At 32.7% G+C, this 16,944-nt stretch overlaps 1 protein-coding gene across 1 annotated transcript; it reads right to left on the bottom strand.

Annotated features, from left to right (window-relative positions):
- Positions 1–5,452: 5,452 nt before the first annotated feature.
- LOC118033480 (HIPL1 protein) lies at positions 5,453–10,394 on the bottom strand. The gene is made up of 7 exons (XM_035038484.2): positions 9,920–10,394; positions 9,653–9,810; positions 8,089–8,892; positions 7,792–8,011; positions 7,151–7,329; positions 6,360–6,601; positions 5,453–6,087 (listed from the first exon to the last, which is right to left on the bottom strand). The coding sequence occupies exons 1-7, from the start codon at positions 10,014–10,016 to the stop codon at positions 5,691–5,693; spliced, it is 2,097 nt and encodes a 698-aa protein (XP_034894375.1). The 5' UTR covers positions 10,017–10,394; the 3' UTR covers positions 5,453–5,690.
- Between the last annotated feature and the right edge of the window lie 6,550 nt (positions 10,395–16,944).

Raw genomic sequence — 16,944 nt, 5'->3', positions numbered from 1 at the left:
TCGATAAAAACATAATATAAAACTCAACAAGACCACCAGAACTTCATTTTTCTCTCATTCTCACAAACTCTCACTTTTAGTCTCACTCTCTCAATCCTTTCCCTTGTCTCAAGTCTCTATGTAGAATTTAAGGTGTTTTCTCTTAACACAATTAACAGGTATATATGGTAAATCTTTTGATGTATTTTCTTCTTATTTTCCTTCTTTTTGTTGATATATTAACAATATATTTTAATTATTTTTTTATATTTTTTTGTATCGCATATAGATAAATTTTGAAAGTAAACACGTCATTAACGTAAGCATTTTTCATTCTTAAAGCCTATATTTGTTTTTATATTTTTTCTATTTTATTGTCTACATTGCGATAATGTTTTATTATTTTGTTGAGCTTCAATTGTTATTGTTAAATTTATAGTATAAATGTTAACTTAATATAGAGGATTAAGTTTTATTTTTTTTTTTCTATTTTATTGTCTACATTGCAATAATATTTTATTGTTTTGTTGAATTTTAATTGTTATTATCAAATTTGTAGTATAAATGTTAATTGAATATATAGGATTAAATTTAATTACAAACAATTCTTGTCAATTTAGGATTAAAAACATTATCATGTTGAAAATGAGATGAAATTAAATAATCCAAAATTATTGGTAGAAATAAAATAAAATCAACTAGTTTGTGGCATATATTTGCAGGATTGAATCTGGGTAGTTTCCAGTATAAAGGAGGTGCTGCTAATTTTTTTAAAAAAAAAAATCAAAATGGATTATGCAAATATTCATTAAATATGTGTAGATGCATAGGGTAAATTCAACTGCATGTCATGAGCACATGATCGTAACTAGTTTTTCTAGCATCAATGATAACAACGTGTCATTAGGTGCCGATCAAGAAGAGGCACCTGCGTTGACTTAAGACATTGCCTCCTCGCATACAATTCCATAATGTAGAGACGGTGTCCCTTCATAAAGGGATCCATTCACCCGCAAGTACAAGACGCATTGAAAGGAAGACCTTCCAATGTAAGTTTGTTTTGCTTTGAGTTGGTTTGTGTTTAACAATTTATAAATAACTAATATTTCATTAATTTTATCAATTTTCATGTTCACAAACATTGAAGCCGCTTGAGTAATAACATCAGCGTTTAAATCATTGATGAAAGTTTCATTGTTTCAATGGAGTCAAGGTTCTAAATATCTTGATTGGAAACCTCATGTTGATGCATGGTTTACAAGATTTAAAGTTAATGTTAACTTAAAATTTTACCTATTTTTTATGTTAATTCCTTTACTTTAATGAAATTATTGATTTATTTTTTTATATATATTTTTAATGCAATGCTAAATTTTAGTGGGATAAAGAAAATGATAATGTTATGAGGAGGGTTTGAGAGATCACATTGCAATGAGGTAACATCGAAAACAATACGATATTTTTTTAAAACAATTTATATATTAAAATTTCATTTGTCATTAACTTATATAGAATATGTTTGTATCATGTAGGTTGCGTGATTTTTTGTATGAGGCGCAAAAAACTCTAAAAAATATGCTAGAGAAAACGCTTCATCGGGCTGGAATGACGTGGCAGTTCGGTTACCATGCACTCCGGCGGCTCCGTTCCGTTTGTTTCACATGTGAAGCAGATGGTAAGATTAATTTTAATCACATATATCTTTAATTAATTTGTTGTTATTTATAATATATTTAATTTGCAATATTTTTTTCTTATAGGTTGTGACTCTTAAACGTGAACCAATCCCAATGAAGCTTTTGTGGAGACGCATGTGCAAAGTGAAGACCGCCAAAAAAGGTGCAATATTTCGTTAACAACCACGCTCAACACTTTGTGGTATGTACGTTTAACAATTTTCTTTTGTAAGTTATTATTTTCTTGAATTGAATTTCAAAAGACATATAATAGCGGGTTGAGGGAGAGATACGAGGACGATTCGTTGACCCACCTAGATTTCGATTTGGATTTGTGGATGAGGCAGGATCGTTTGGTGAACCCGATAGAAATCGGGTATACTGACTCTCTAACATTACGGCCAAAAACTTGTAGACGACTCATAGTATCTTAATTGTTAGGAGCTCGCAATCGATATCGAGCACCCAGTATCAGGACTTCGAGGCCTTACAACAACATACAACCCATCTCACTGAAAAATATAAACGAGTCTCTACAGATTATGAAGAACTCCGCTGAATGTTCATAGATATGAGATCACAAATATGTGGTATGTGTGTGCCTTCTTTTGATCATATGGTCCCGAGAACGACCAACATCTCCTCCTCCTCCTCCAGCGTTGTCATTGTTCTAGTTTAATTTTATTTGAACATATAAATTTGTAATGAATATTTGGCTTTTATATTAAGATAATTTATTTACATATTTGAATTTAATATAATTTTTTTTATATAATTTTTTTTCAATAGATTTTTTTTTAAAAATATTTTTTAATTATTACAGATGGAGTTACCGACGGACAAAGTCGATCGGTATATTCTAGAGAGTTGAAAAAACTTTACTGCACATACCATTTCAACTGTCAAATCATCAATGAAATTATTTCGTCGGTATTTTACAGAGAGTTGTAATACAATTACTCCAAATACCATTGCTAATTACTGAAAGAATAATTTTGTCAGTATATTATAATAAATATTTTGTTTTTTACAAGTATTTTTTATCTGTAAAATTATCGGTTTTTTTTTTACCATCATAAATGCCGGTAGAAATGAAATTACAAATTACAGACTATTTTCATTTGTGAATCACTTAGCAAAATTCACACTAATAAATTAACAGAATAAATATCGAGAGAAAATTAAGCATTAAAACTGTTAAATATAGTAACGCCAGTACTGCTCTCCCTTATCCACGATGGACTCCCTAACTTTATCCTTCCTCGGTGCTTTCCGTCCTAATCTTTTTTCCTCTTGGTGTCCGAAGTCAAAGGTTTCAAAGCCATTGGTCTTTCCAGGCAGAAGGGGTCTAGCATGCATAAAGTCTTCAACTTTAGCGAGAGGACACGGTCTGTAACATTTTGGAAAGCAAGCCCAAAGAAGCAAGTTTATCACTGTTGGTATACAGTTCTTCAATACTTCCTCTATCAAGAATCTCTTTTATCCAGGACAGAATCTCAATCTTCATGATAATGTGGTATTTTTTAGCCATGTCTCCTTTTGTTTATGCCTGAAAATCTCATCGAGCAGTTTTTTTTCATATATGCTCTAGCTCAATAGGAAAGGGCTGGGATTTATTTTTATGAACTACTTGCTGTTATGATGATATCGTGCTCCTTAGTTGAAGTCAGATCTCCATTCTTTCTCCAGGTAAATGACATCGTGTTAGTGTAGAAATGGGCAATAGTTGGCTGCTCATGATCTTTTGCTTTTAAAATAACCAATGTTTCTTACATGCGGCTAGAATATATGTTAAGCAATCAGGTTTAGTGAGTGAGGAGAGAACCTAGGACTGTCGAGTTTCACTGTTGTTGTGTTGAGGCCATGGACATGAATTTTGAGGAATAAACTGGGTTCTTCGTTTTTTTTTTTTTTTTTTTTATCTTAATTCGCAAGCATGCGTATTTGAGCCCTTACCTTTTGTATAACTTGGATTCTGAGCCCACAGTCACAGAGAAGTTTTCTTTTGTTGAAAAGCATCGAGCACTGATTTATTTGCTTTGATATGCTTGCGCTGCTTGTGTGTTTGATTTCTTTTTCTTTAAGCCTGTTTGGATTTTTGTGTTAGCTTGGGTCACGATTGCATATGGGCTATGTTTTCCTTTCTGTCTTTGGGTCTTTTCGGTCTTTGGGTCTTGTTTGTCTTCATGTGCAGAGCTTTCTTTTTCTATTATTTTGGACTTTACAACTTGGGCTTTTTTCATAATAAAAAAACATGATGATTTATTAAAAATTATTTTCCAAACCTGGCCAAGTTTCTGTAAAAACAAAATCATGTTTTTTTTTTAATAAAAAAAAATATATATAAAAAAAAGATAAAAAAAAAATAATTTATTGCATGACTTAGCATTTATGAAAATTACCAAAAAAAATATTTTTTTGTATTTTACATGTATTATGGATTTAATAACAAATTTTATTAAGCTCATGAAACTTGGCTTAAATTTCAGAACTACCAAAAAAAAAAAAATTTTATATTTAATATTTTTAGGATTTATGAACTTTATATATAAGATGTATTTTCAATAATAAAAAAGAAGAAAATTAACTACATAATAAATTAAATTCGCATTCTCTCTCTCTCTCTACTTTTAATATTTAAGAATTATAAACTTATACATAAGATAAGATGTATTCTTGATATTAAAACAATTAAAAAAATAATATAATAAAATATTATTTAACTTTAAAATGACTAAACTTGACCTATAAAGTCATAGTTCACTTTGTTGATATAGATTTTTTTAACCAATAGATAATAAAATACAACGAGGCCTTAGAAAAAAAATCAGACAAATAAACAATACAGTTTACCTTAGATAAGGTGTTTTAGGATGATATTGTCTTTCTTATATACAACTAGTTCCAATACCTAGACTTTGAAATTTAGTTAATGTTTCTAGTGATCAAAATATTAAATAGCAACCCCGGACTTTTTAAATCATAAAAGGATATGACTCTTTTGTTCTTTTCTATACCTAAATCTCGATCCAAAAAAAAAAAACAATCATCGAGATGCCGTATATGTGTGATAATAGGACAAGACCAATTTGTCCAATGCTAAAAAGACTTTTAAACACCTCTTAAAATGTTGTAAAAGAGGTTGTAATGTTTCATGATATCTTCAAGTATTTCTACAAGACTAGTTGCTTGAGATAACCTTGTCGTTTGAAGTTTGTTAGCTAAAGAATGATTGATTTTGTGAGAAATTATATGGTTGGTATGTAGGGAATTATGAAGATAAGCTTAGATTAGCAATGTATATAGAATCAAATGGTGTCAAAGTGAATGGTTGAAGATTGATACTGCTTTTATTGATTTTCTAATTGAACCTCCATTGATTATTTCAACAGATCCTAGGTTGAAAATAATTGGTTTTCATCTTATATATTTTATTGTCTTTTCTCTTATCAAAAGATTTATTTTTCTTAATTAGCTTTTAGAGTGTTTGAGATTATTCTCTTTCTTACTGCTTGCTCAATACTTTACTACAATTATCATAACTCAATTTTTAACCCCTTTAAATAATTTAGAAAAAAAAATACACACACTTCAAAAAAAAAATTTGAGAAAAAAAAAACAATTAGGAACACAATTGAGATGAAATTTAAACAAGGGTTGGAATTGGTTAAATAATTAAAAATTAAAAAGCCAAGAACTGGATTGGAAGAGACAATAAAATGCAAGGACTCTTTAAACATGATAAGGGATGAAAACAAGAAGAAATATTAAGAGAATGATTGAAATAAGCTAAATAATTAAAAAAACTAACAATACTTTTAACTTTTCAAGTCTCTTTACGTATGAGAAATCTCCATGCAAAATATGTTCTTTTTTTCGTGTGTTGGTTCACGGTCAAGAATAAAGCAGCTTGTATAATTGACTGTATCATAGGCAAAGTGGCAAACACAATTAAGCACAGAGTAATCCCGCATTTCCTCCCTAAATATTTCGTGAAAAACGACTGAGTTTGAACCATACATCAGTCTCGATCAGCTAGAAGATAACACCCAACAAAAGCAGCAGCAAAGAAGAGAACAGGGCTAGGATAAAGGAACCATGTAACTGGCCTGCGTTTGAAGGTGGTGAAGTAGGACTTGGGCTTCCAACGGCGGTGACATTTTCCTTCGAGCAAGTGTAATTGCAGCGACTTGGACGAACGACTCTGTAAACACCGCTGCTGGCTAGGATAAAATTATCCTTGCGGTTGTCCTCCCCAAATGAGAAAATGTAACCCAAAGATGGCAGAGCACTTCCCGGCAAAGAGGTGCACTGGATGGGAGAGTCCCTCCCACAGCTGAAGGGGATTTTTCTGGAGGTAAAGTTACCACTATTTTCTGGTGTTTCAGTGCCTGCCCACATGGCTCCGGCGTACAAATCTCCATACAAGTACCTGAAAGAACGATAGTGAATTAGCAAGGAGGCAACCACAACATCGTCAATCGAAAGGAGCGTGTTGGTGGCCCCTAGAGAGCTCATTTCCCTGTCAGGAAGATGTGGAGGCAGATTGGTTTCTGAAAGGGAGCAGTATCCATTGATTTTTTGAAAGCGAACAGTATCTATCCCCTGAGAATGACTTTTAAATAGCTCTTCTAATTGTTCAGAATATCAGAACAATTACTATGGTTTCTAAATATCAGAACAAAACCTGCAAACCTTACATACCTTCCATACATGCATGGATCTATCTGAGAGCGATAGAAATAACCACCCGTGATGGATGCCGACCCTTCGTTCTTGTTTATGTCAGAGTGATAGTATCCCATAACTGGGAAAATTGGGCTAATGGACTCTGAAGATGTGTTTCCTCCTGGTGACTGTTGAGGAGTAAAGAGATTGGGTCCCTCGTAAGCACGCCAACCATAGTTCCCCCCCTTAGTGATGACATCCACCTCTTCATATGTATCCTACACAACATGACCAGGCAAAGGTGAGAACACCTTACCAAATTTAGAAATTTATGGCACAGAAGAGGATGTTCCTACTAATTCATCTCAAGGATGTTCTTGTATGAATTGCTGTACCCCATTCTGCTTTTGATGGCACCATTCTTCATAAGAATTTTGAAGTCTTTTTGCAACAAAGTTCAATATAAACCTGATGCTGTTTCTGCTTCATTTGCTGCTCGTGAGATGGGGTAAAGAATGATTATCTTGAAGAACAAGCTAGCATGCAGGGTTTCTAAATTCTCTTTTAAAGCATGGAGGAAAATCCAATGTTTTTTTTTTTAAAAATTATTATTTCGAAGGCTTAATTGATATACAAGGGACCTCAGCTTTTCCAGCAAGGTGAATAACCTTCATGGAAATAATACCCTTTGCTGCCACTCTTACTACTTCAGCCAGGGCACAGGAAAGCAAAGAGAGAAGAAAATTGCAGTCATCGGATTCAAGAAAATTACTTTATATATATAAACTGTTTGTCAAAATATTTTGGAAGAAAAATGCATCACAAACCTGGCCAACATCTGCACACATGAAGTAGGAAGGTCTTTCTGAATCAAAGCTACAGCGCCAGGGATTCCTTACGCCTAAAGCCCATATTTCTGGTTGCAAATCACTATCTTCACTAAATGGATTATCTTTGGGGATGGAGTAGTTTCCCCATAGATTAAGTTTATCTATTTCTGCAGCACCTGCAAGTCCATGAAAAGAAACAAGATAGTTAATTCTTTCAGCAATGCAACTCGGCCTCACAATCCACCACTTTGCTGAAAAGGGTGAAAAGAAAACAGGAGCCTCATTTCTATGAACTCCATAGCTTCAATTTTGAAATTCTCAAAGTCTTTTCATTTATCCTTTCCGAATGGATCAAACAGATGCATGAGAGAAGAAATTTTTTACAAGATTTCTCTACGTTCCAAAAAGGAAAAACAAGACCAAGGGCTTTACCTGCACTTCTAACCTTACTAGTTGCCCTGAGGCAAGCCAGGCAACAATGAGTTTACAATTCAAAGTTTATGAAGGTCACGAACTGAGATGAGAAAATTGGATTACAAGCAATTTTGATGGCAAGGATTGTATGAGATGCATCAGATTGTTATTAACTCAAATCTTCAAGGAAGTCGTTAAAAAAGTAGCTCTCTTCAGACACTCACTTGGTATGTTATCAACATCAAGCCGCATGATCTTTCCAAGCAATGATTTCTTGTTTTGTGAAAAATTGTAAGGATCACCACCTGCACCACCCCCATCTCCCATCATGAAGTATAAATACCCATCACTAGGTCCAAAGAGAATCTGTCCTCCATGATGAGATGTAAATGGAAGGCCCATTGTAAATATCCTTCTTACTTCCAAGGGTTTCGCAGTTGTTCCCTGGAAAAATATCAAAACTCAGTCATGATCATGGACCAAAAATATGAATATAAATTCCTGTGTAAGAAGATGTATACCAAGGAAGCCTTGCTTGCGGTGTCATTAGCTGTATACTCTGCAATAACAGTTTGATATTGGCATGGTTGGGCACCATTGTCAGGAGGTAGTTTTGAAGGATCACAATTGACATCTGAGTTGCATGAACATCTACCGGTACATCCTGGCCACTTCACCTTATCACAATTAAACGATGCAAAGAACCGACCATTTTGTGCAAAGTTTGGATGAAATGCCATCCCCATCATTCCAAATTCAGTATTAAAATACACTTCATCTGTTAGATCAATAAAAGGACTGGACTCGTCAAAGCCCAATGTCTCCCCTGATCCTTGTTCAGGAATAGTCGCCAACCAAATCTTACCCTGTTGGCTCGAGAAGAAAGCACGGTTAGATCCATCTGGATGCGCAACCATACTGAGGTAAGATCCATTCCCAATTTTCTCAAGGCACAAGCCATGTGGATCGTCACTTGGTGTTTCAGTGTTATTATTGAGTGTAACGGGTTCACCAGCATAACATACTGATTCATCCGTAGATGCTCCACCAAATGCATTGCAGAAGTCGGCTTTTGACTGCCAGACAACATTCAATTTGTTGAAACTAGAATTTGCTGGCAATCCAGGTTGACCTCTTAAGGAAGGTGCGAAGGGGGAATTCAATACATTTGCATTTTGACATGTATCCCATACATTAGAGCAGAAGTCCTTTGCTGCTTGGCTAGACTGCGATGAATTTGCTGAAACAGTAGAATTGCAGAGAACAGCAACTGGCCTTGGTACAGAGCTCACAGTAAATAACTCGGCTGAATATGGATCGCATCTCTGTAAACCATGATAGCAAAATCAATCACAATGTAAGAGTTCTTCAAATTAGATAATTGTGTGGAGACCATCTAGATTGGAATTAGAAGAAACACTTCACCATGAATGAGCAAGATCTATGCTGTCTCTAAAATGAAAATGAGAAGTCCAGAGCATTGTTATGTGCAAAAGATATAACAGGGCGTTATGAAATAGATCACAAATTGACTGGGAGAGCTTCCGGAGAAGTTCATTTTTGTTTTGTCCTCCAAGTGGCATTTGAGTCCATAAGCAAAATATGTGGGGGCTATCTATGCATCTCTTTTGCAACCATGACAAGGAGCTTGTGTCGGAATCCTTAACAGTATGAAATCGTCAGTGGTCATAATCGGAAGTAGGATAGATTGATTTTGGACATTTTAATGCATGGCCCATTAAAAGAGAGTGCTCTGACAATTAGTTTATGCCAAGAAAAACCATAAAGATTGAAGCTGCTAACACTCTTCTAACCAACAACCATGCACAAACCTATCTGGGTTCAGGTAAGAGAGCAATCCTGTGGATTATCAGCAATTCATACGGAAACAAATCCAGCAAACAGCGTCCAATACAAATTCAATACATAAACATACAAGACTTTATATATGAAAACAAGGTGGATAGAAAATGAAAACACAAACGAAACAAGCCCCGAGATAGCATGTGAAGTCATTATCAAGTAACAAATGCCCCGATACACACACAGCCTCTACCGAAATTAAAAGTGAAACAAAAGCCTTACAGCACAAAGGATGGATTTCAAAAGTGAGGCACAGGCAGCATCAGAGATGTTCATGGCTTGAAATTGCTTCTGTAACTGTAAATCATGTGTGGAATTGCAGCAGCTGCTCCCATTGTAAGGACAAAAACTCAGAGTGGTGTTCAAGGTAAAGGGCGCCCCTATAACCCGCAAAAAAAATCAACAAAAAGACAAAGAAAATGACAAACAAGCCAATAAAGTTTCCAAGTACAAACTGAAATAACTAAACACTACAGGACCAAAACTCACTTGAATCAGTGCACAAGGGAAGAGATAAAGAAGGATCAGGAAGCAGCAGCAGCAGCAAGCTCAAGAACAGGAAGGAAATAGCAGTAACTGCTCCCATCACAACAAACAGAAAAGAGAGGAAAACAGATCGCCACACTACAAGCTTCTCCCTTCTTATCTATTCCAGGAACATCTTAGGAAGCAAAAGTCTTGTGTTGACATAATTTAGAGGGACAAAAAGCTTTTCTGGGTTCTCAACGCTCTGCCCACTACAAACTGCTCTGCCTTTCATTGTCCTTAAAGTCAGCTTCCAGAAGGGAAATCCTTGTCATGTTTTTTTTTCCTTCTCAAATTAGTTGTTAATTCATCTCTCGTTGATCGTGCACTAGAGTTCCCAATTGAGGAGCTTTTGACATTGTCTAAGCAGCTTCACGGACTCAATATTTCATAAGTAATTGAGCGGGTTTACACGGTTGACTCCCTGTCTACCTTATCTTTAAAATGGCCATGATACCGGAGTGTTTTATACTGTTTTTTAGCAATTATTTTTTAAAATAATTTTTATTTAAAAATATATTAAAATAATTTAAAAATATATATAAAAAATTAATTTAAAATAAAAATAAAAAATTTAACTTTATAAAAAAAAATTAAATAAAAAACAAGAGTGTAAATAAGATTCAGCATTGCCATGTCTTGCGGACTAATTAATACTAATGTACTTCTTGTTGAGTTCAATGTCTGTCCAAAAAGAGAAGCCAACAAAGTCCTCTTTGTCGCTTGTAAAAGAATCATTTTTTAAAAATAATTTTTATTTGAAAATATAGTAAAATATTTTATTTTAAAAAAAAAAATTATTATTGACATTAGTATATCAAAATAATTTAAAAATACCAAAAAAGTATTAATTCAAAGTAAAAAAATAATAAAAATTTTAATTTTTTAAAATTACTTTTAAAAAATAAAAACAAATAAGGGTAAAGTCACAGATCTAATTTCCTAGCTAACCATTAATTATTTGTATGAAGAAATAAAATAAAACCGTTCAAAAGAGAAGCCAACAAGGAAAGAGTCCACTATGCATGTGCAATGATGCCATAAAATAAGTCCTTGCATGTGCAATGAGTCTACTATAAAGGCACTTGAGGTCTTGGTTTAGTGGTGAAATGGGCTTGTTCCCTTTTTCTGCATCAAGATTCAAATTTTATTATACATGTTTATAACCCCATGGTGTCTTATATGCTCACTAGGTTTGCAGAATGTTCAGTAGGTCGTACGGTGTCTTATATACTCACTAGGTTTGCAGGATGTTCAGTAGGTCGTGGATTAATCGTGATGCGTGTAAACTGCCCCAACACCCATATAAATAAATAAATAAAGGAAAAGACAAGAAATATTATGGGTTAATAAATGAGATATGCTCACTCATCCCACTTGTTGAATAATAAATGGGAGGAGTGTATAAAAGAAAAAAGGGAGGAGTGTATCATCACATGCTCATCATCAATGCTGGACGACATTACCTGCCGTGAAATAATTGAATAATAAATGGGTCATGGTCTAATAATTTTTAAAACTTGTTTAGTCAAAAAGTAGCTTTAACTGCGTAGACAATGAAAATTTATTAAAATATTTTTTATTTTTATTTTTTTTTTATATTAACATATGAAAATCATAAAAAATTAGAAGAAGCAGTCTATTTTTTTAAAAAAATAAAACACCTTTAAAAGAAGCTGGGTTTTGCGCAGTGGGGATGTTTTGTATTCAAAGAAATGAGGTTTGTCTTGCAACTAGACTAATCACCAAGACGTGTTCTTTTTTGTTTTTCTTTTAAAAAGTATGTTTTTTTTTTTTTTTTTTTTCTTTTAAAAAGTATGTTTTTTAAAAAATAATAATAAACAGCGTATAAATCACTGGTTGTGTCCACTAGCCAAGGGCTCAACAGCATGCATCAGACAGGTTCATACGGCTGAGATGAAATAAAGCAATTGGAGGAAAGGAAGGAGTTAAAGGCTTTTGATAAATCTCAACCAGAAAAATTCAACATAATATTTTTATATCCATCTAAACTCAAATCAAAATATTTAAACCAAAAAATCTTAAATAATTAATCAAACTTTAAATTTATTTTATCACTAATTCAAGTCCTACAAAACTCATAATTACTAAAAACTTACATGATCATTAACTTTAGGGCTTACAAGATTAACCGAGGCGCGCGCAAGTTAACCTGAATACCCTCGTTAATAAAAAAACATATTTAGACAAAAAAAAAAAAAACACATATACAAATTTTAGAAAACACATTTAACTAATTAGATTTTTTTGGTGTACAAAATTTTATTTTGGAATTTTAGAAATCCAAAAAATACATGGGTTTTATATATATAAAAATATTTTACAAGATTATATATCTACAATGTTATTTAATGTATAGATTACATTATATACCATAAAAACTATTATACAATTTTTATTTTTTATATTTGTAAATCACGTGCGCGCGCGCACATATATATATATATATATATGACTTAGTTATTTATCAATGTGATGCCGAGGGTCAGTTTTCAATATATCTTTTTATTTAGTTTTTTTTACAATTTAAAGTAGATATTTGTACGAATTTAGATTTCAAAGAAAAAGATACATTTTGTTTAACGATCTTTTTTAATATAACATATCTTTTTATGAGAAAAAAAGAAATGAAAATTAAAATAAAGGTTCATAAAAGTTTTAAAATTTTGAAATAATTATAAAAAGCATATTCTTAAAAAAAAAAATTCCATATATTTGGTATATATAATAATTAAAAATATAATTGCTCATATTAACATGAAAATCTATAGTGTTATTCAAAAACCATGGAAAAAAGACTAATAATTTAGCTATTATTTTAATTATTTTATTTAAAGTGCATTTCAATCAAAATTTGAAAGCAATAATTTATGAAAATAAAAGGACCTCAAGGGCTAGGGCTATAGAAAGAGGCCAAACAACTAGGTCTTGGAGGTCAAATATGTGTGCTTGGATTTTTATTTTTTTTTAAGGACGATTAACTCATTATTTACTCTATTTTTCTTAAAAACAAATATACATGTTGTCCATGTTGGCGAACAAAGTGTCAACTACTAGTTTAGATTCCAATAACCTCTAATTGTTGAAAAGTCGGGGTTCAAGTTTTAAAACCCTAAGAACTCATTTTCAATATTTTTTTCACTTGAAAAACCCTGATGAATATTATTAAACCCACATTAAAACAATTTCTAACCCCAAAAGACCCTTCAATCAGTCAAAAAAATAAAAATCAAAATGAAAAATGTATATTTTCAAACTTTCTATATTTTTAGCAAGATAAAATTTCCAAACACCCTAATGGATCTCCTCCTAGAAAGATTAACCTATGAACATTAAGATTGAGTTTTGTTTGTTTCTTGAATGTGAAAAATCAATATTTTTCTCTCTCCTCTTTTTTTAAAAAAATTTGATTAGGGTGAATAGAAGGTATTGATGGAGAGAGAGAGAGAGAAGTTTTCTAGATTTCAAAATATTGTTTTATGCTTTCTTAGCAATATAAGAGGGATGAGATAAAGGAAACAAATATAAAGAATGATAAGGGAGAGAATTATTTCATGAGTTAAAGTGGAATCGGTGGCAGCTAGAGCAGAGACAAAGCAAAAACATTACTTAATATAGGTGGTTAAAATGTGGTTTTATTGATTTTAGAGCAATAAGATGTCGAAGTATAATTGATAAAGGTGTGTGAAGGATAAGTTCTTTTTGAATTGAAAAGTGCGAAGTCCATGGTAGTTATTTGTGAGAGAGGTGTTTAGCAAATAAAGAGAGGAACCGGTGAAGATTGAGTATAGAGAGAAGAATTGCTTGCCAAATACATTTTTAATAAAGGAAGAAATAAATTTTAAAATTGATTATGGAGTGACACACAAATTGAGTGATCAAATATTTTTTAAAAGAAAAATAATTTGACAAGTATTTACATGCTTAGAAGTGAATATTTATTCATGGGGATATCAAAACAAGTAAAAGCATGAAGTTTTAAAGAGTAACCTAGGAAAGAGAAAAAAACAAAACAAAACACGTAGGGTCCATAAATAAATCAAAGAAGTTCTTCAAATTTTTTTTGAATTTTTCAAGGGTTTATTTGGCTAGATATCAAGATAAAAAGGTAATAAAGTATATGGGTAAGACAGAAGAAAGTGTTTTGCCAAACATATCTTTAAAAAAAACAATTTGAGTTGGCTGGGCCTAGACCCAAACCTAGCCCAACAGTAAAGTATTTTTTTTTATGAGCTTGATACAGTCTAGCTGTATGGACTGGCATGAGCCGATCCAGCCAATCCAGCCTGGCCCAATTATTAGTTCAACCCGTAATCCGGTGACTATCTGCAAGCGTGCGTGAATTTTCCACGCACGCCTGCCACAGTAGCTATGTAATTAAATTGCAAGGGAGGGAAAGACGAAAGCTTACCTGCTGCTGGAGTTCTTGCTAGAGCTTTGCACGAAAGAATGGTGCTGATGCTCGTTGCTGGGGTTCTCCTTCTGCTTTCGGTTTCTTGCCCTCTGTTTGTTTTTATCTCGTCTTTCTGCCCCTTTTTCGCTCTCTCTCTTTCTCTCTCTCTCGTCTAGTGCTCTCTCATTTGTTCTCCCCCTTTCTTTCTTTTTTTCCCGCCTTTTATAAGCGTTTCTGGTGTGGATTTATCCTTATCTCCCCAGGATTCTGATCCCTGTGTGGAGATAAGAAATTTGGGTCTTTATGTTCTTGTTGGATCTGGACACCAACAGTCTGGCCATTGCTGGACTGTTGGTGGCGGTTTCTTCAGCTCCCTGGTGCCTCACGGTGGTGGAGGAAAGTTGGCTGGAATGGGACTGAATAGAAAACCATTTGGTCAAGACCTGGACTGAGGGCGGCGAACGCCTGGCCTGAATTTTTCAGCAGGCGAACTTTCTCCTGTCTAAGACGAAGAAGAAGACGTACAGTGACTCTGAAACGGCGTCACTTTGGGTAGGAATGGCCATTTTCAATTTGGTCCTCCACGTCTCGATATGCTTTTAATCCGGCCCCTAGGCAAATTATAGTTGGACCCCTGTATTGCGGTGCCTTTTATAAAAGGATCCTTGTACTTTAATTTCATGCATTTTGGACCTAAATTAGCTATGAATTTTAATATTTTTTAATTAAACCCTTGATTTCATTAATTAAACTGATTGTAAGCTCAATTAAGTTTTCAAACTTATCAATTCTTTAATTAAACTCCTGATATCATTAATTAAATCAAATCAAAGTTTAATTAAGTCTCTAAACTTGTCAATTCTTTCAATTAAACTCATAATTTCATTAATTAAACTAATTCAAAGTTTAATTAAGTTCTCAATCTTCTCGGCCTTCTCAATTCTTTCAATTAAGCTCATAGTTTCACCAATTAAACTAATTCAAAGTTTAATTAAGTCCACAATCTTCTCAAATCTTCAATCAAGCTCATGATTTCATTAATTAAACTAATTGAAAATTTAATTAAGTCTCCAATTTTATCAAATCTTTCTTTTTTTTTTTTAACTAAAATTAGCTTCCAAACTTATAATTCCACCCTGATTAAATCCTCAAGACTTCCAATTTGTTTTGTCTTGACCTAAATCTTAATTTTTCTTCATTCGTTTCATTTTTTTTTTGTGAATTTATGTTGTCAAAAATTAGGTTATGATAGGAGAGATGATCCTAAAGCTTATTTAGAATAAAAGAATAAGATGGAGTTGATATTTGATTGTCACAAGTACTCGAAAAAGAAAAGGATAAAATTTTTTATAGTTAAATTTACTGATTATGTTATAGTTTGGTGGGATCAACTTATTTTGAGTAAGAGGAGAAATCATTAGAGAACTATTAACATATGGGATAAGATGAAGGAAATTATAAGGTAGAGATTTTTTCCAAGTCACTATTAACGGGATTTATATTAGAAATTGCAAAGCCTAACTCATGGTTCTAAAAGTGTAAAGGACTACCATAAAGAGATGAAAGTAACTATGATTTAGGCTAATATAGTGGGGATAAAGAAGCTACTATAGTCAGGTTCTTGAATGGTTTGAATTGCACGATAGCGAATATAGTGGAATTGCAGCACTATATGAAGTTAAAAGATATATTGAACATAACTACAAAGGTGGAAAGACAACTTAAAATGAATGGCAGTACATCGCAAGTTTAAAATTCATTTCACTAATACTAAAGATAAGTCTAATACCCAAACACCTTATAATCATGATATTATATGTTTTCAATGTTTGAGAATAACTCACATAACGTCTCCATATCCAAACAAGAGGGTTATGATATTACATCATTATAAAAAGAATTGAATATGAATGTGATAGCAATAATGACAAGATGCTTTCCCCACTTAAAGATGTTGGTGATGATGATGATGTAAAGTATCTAGTTGAGGGTGGATCGCTTGTGATTAGGCAAGCATTGAATGCTCAGGTTAAATATGATGATGGAACAACAAAAAAAGTTTTTCATACACATAATATATGTATATAGTAGTTATACTACACTTGTTAGGAAATTTAATTTGAATACTACAAAGCATCATAAACCTTATAGATTTTAGCGGTTGAATTAATATAGGGAAGTAAAAATTAACTATATTTGTGACATTCATACTTGAATTTCTAGTTCTTGATTCTTTATGATTAAAGGATTGGGGTTTTTGATTAAATTACTTTGATTTTTTTAGTTTAGGTAATTATTGGATCGAATTTCTATCAATTTGATTTTAGTTTTCTTAGGTTGTTACTTGTTTGTGTGTTGTTTTTTTAATTGTTTGTATCTAAAAAATTAGCAAGGATGAGAAGTATTAGCCTTTAATACCTTTATTGCCTTCATATGGATATAGAAGAGAGCATCTTAGACCTTAGTATAGAAGTTTAATTCATGGTTAAAAAAACCTTAGAGATGTTATTATAACAGGATACAATGGTACTATAAATGGATAAGGTCAAACATGGTGAAGGAAGTGTCCCTAAAA

Source organism: Populus alba, chromosome 15, assembly GCF_005239225.2.
Source record: "Populus alba chromosome 15, ASM523922v2, whole genome shotgun sequence".
Lineage (NCBI taxonomy): Eukaryota > Viridiplantae > Streptophyta > Magnoliopsida > Malpighiales > Salicaceae > Populus > Populus alba.
This window is presented reverse-complemented; position numbering and strand designations above follow the sequence as displayed.

Bases quoted from the DNA above. Each gene is read 5' to 3' on its own strand.
- LOC118033480 (XM_035038484.2), bottom strand. From the start codon at position 10,016: ATGGGAGCAGTTACTGCTATTTCCTTCCTGTTCTTGAGCTTGCTGCTG. The intron at 9,811-9,919 runs GTGAGTTTTGGT...TGCGGGTTATAG, and splicing joins TCCCTTGTGCACTGATTCAA to GGGCGCCCTTTACCTTGAAC. The intron at 6,602-7,150 runs GTTTGTGATGCA...CATGTTGTGTAG, and splicing joins TGTGTGCAGATGTTGGCCAG to GATACATATGAAGAGGTGGA.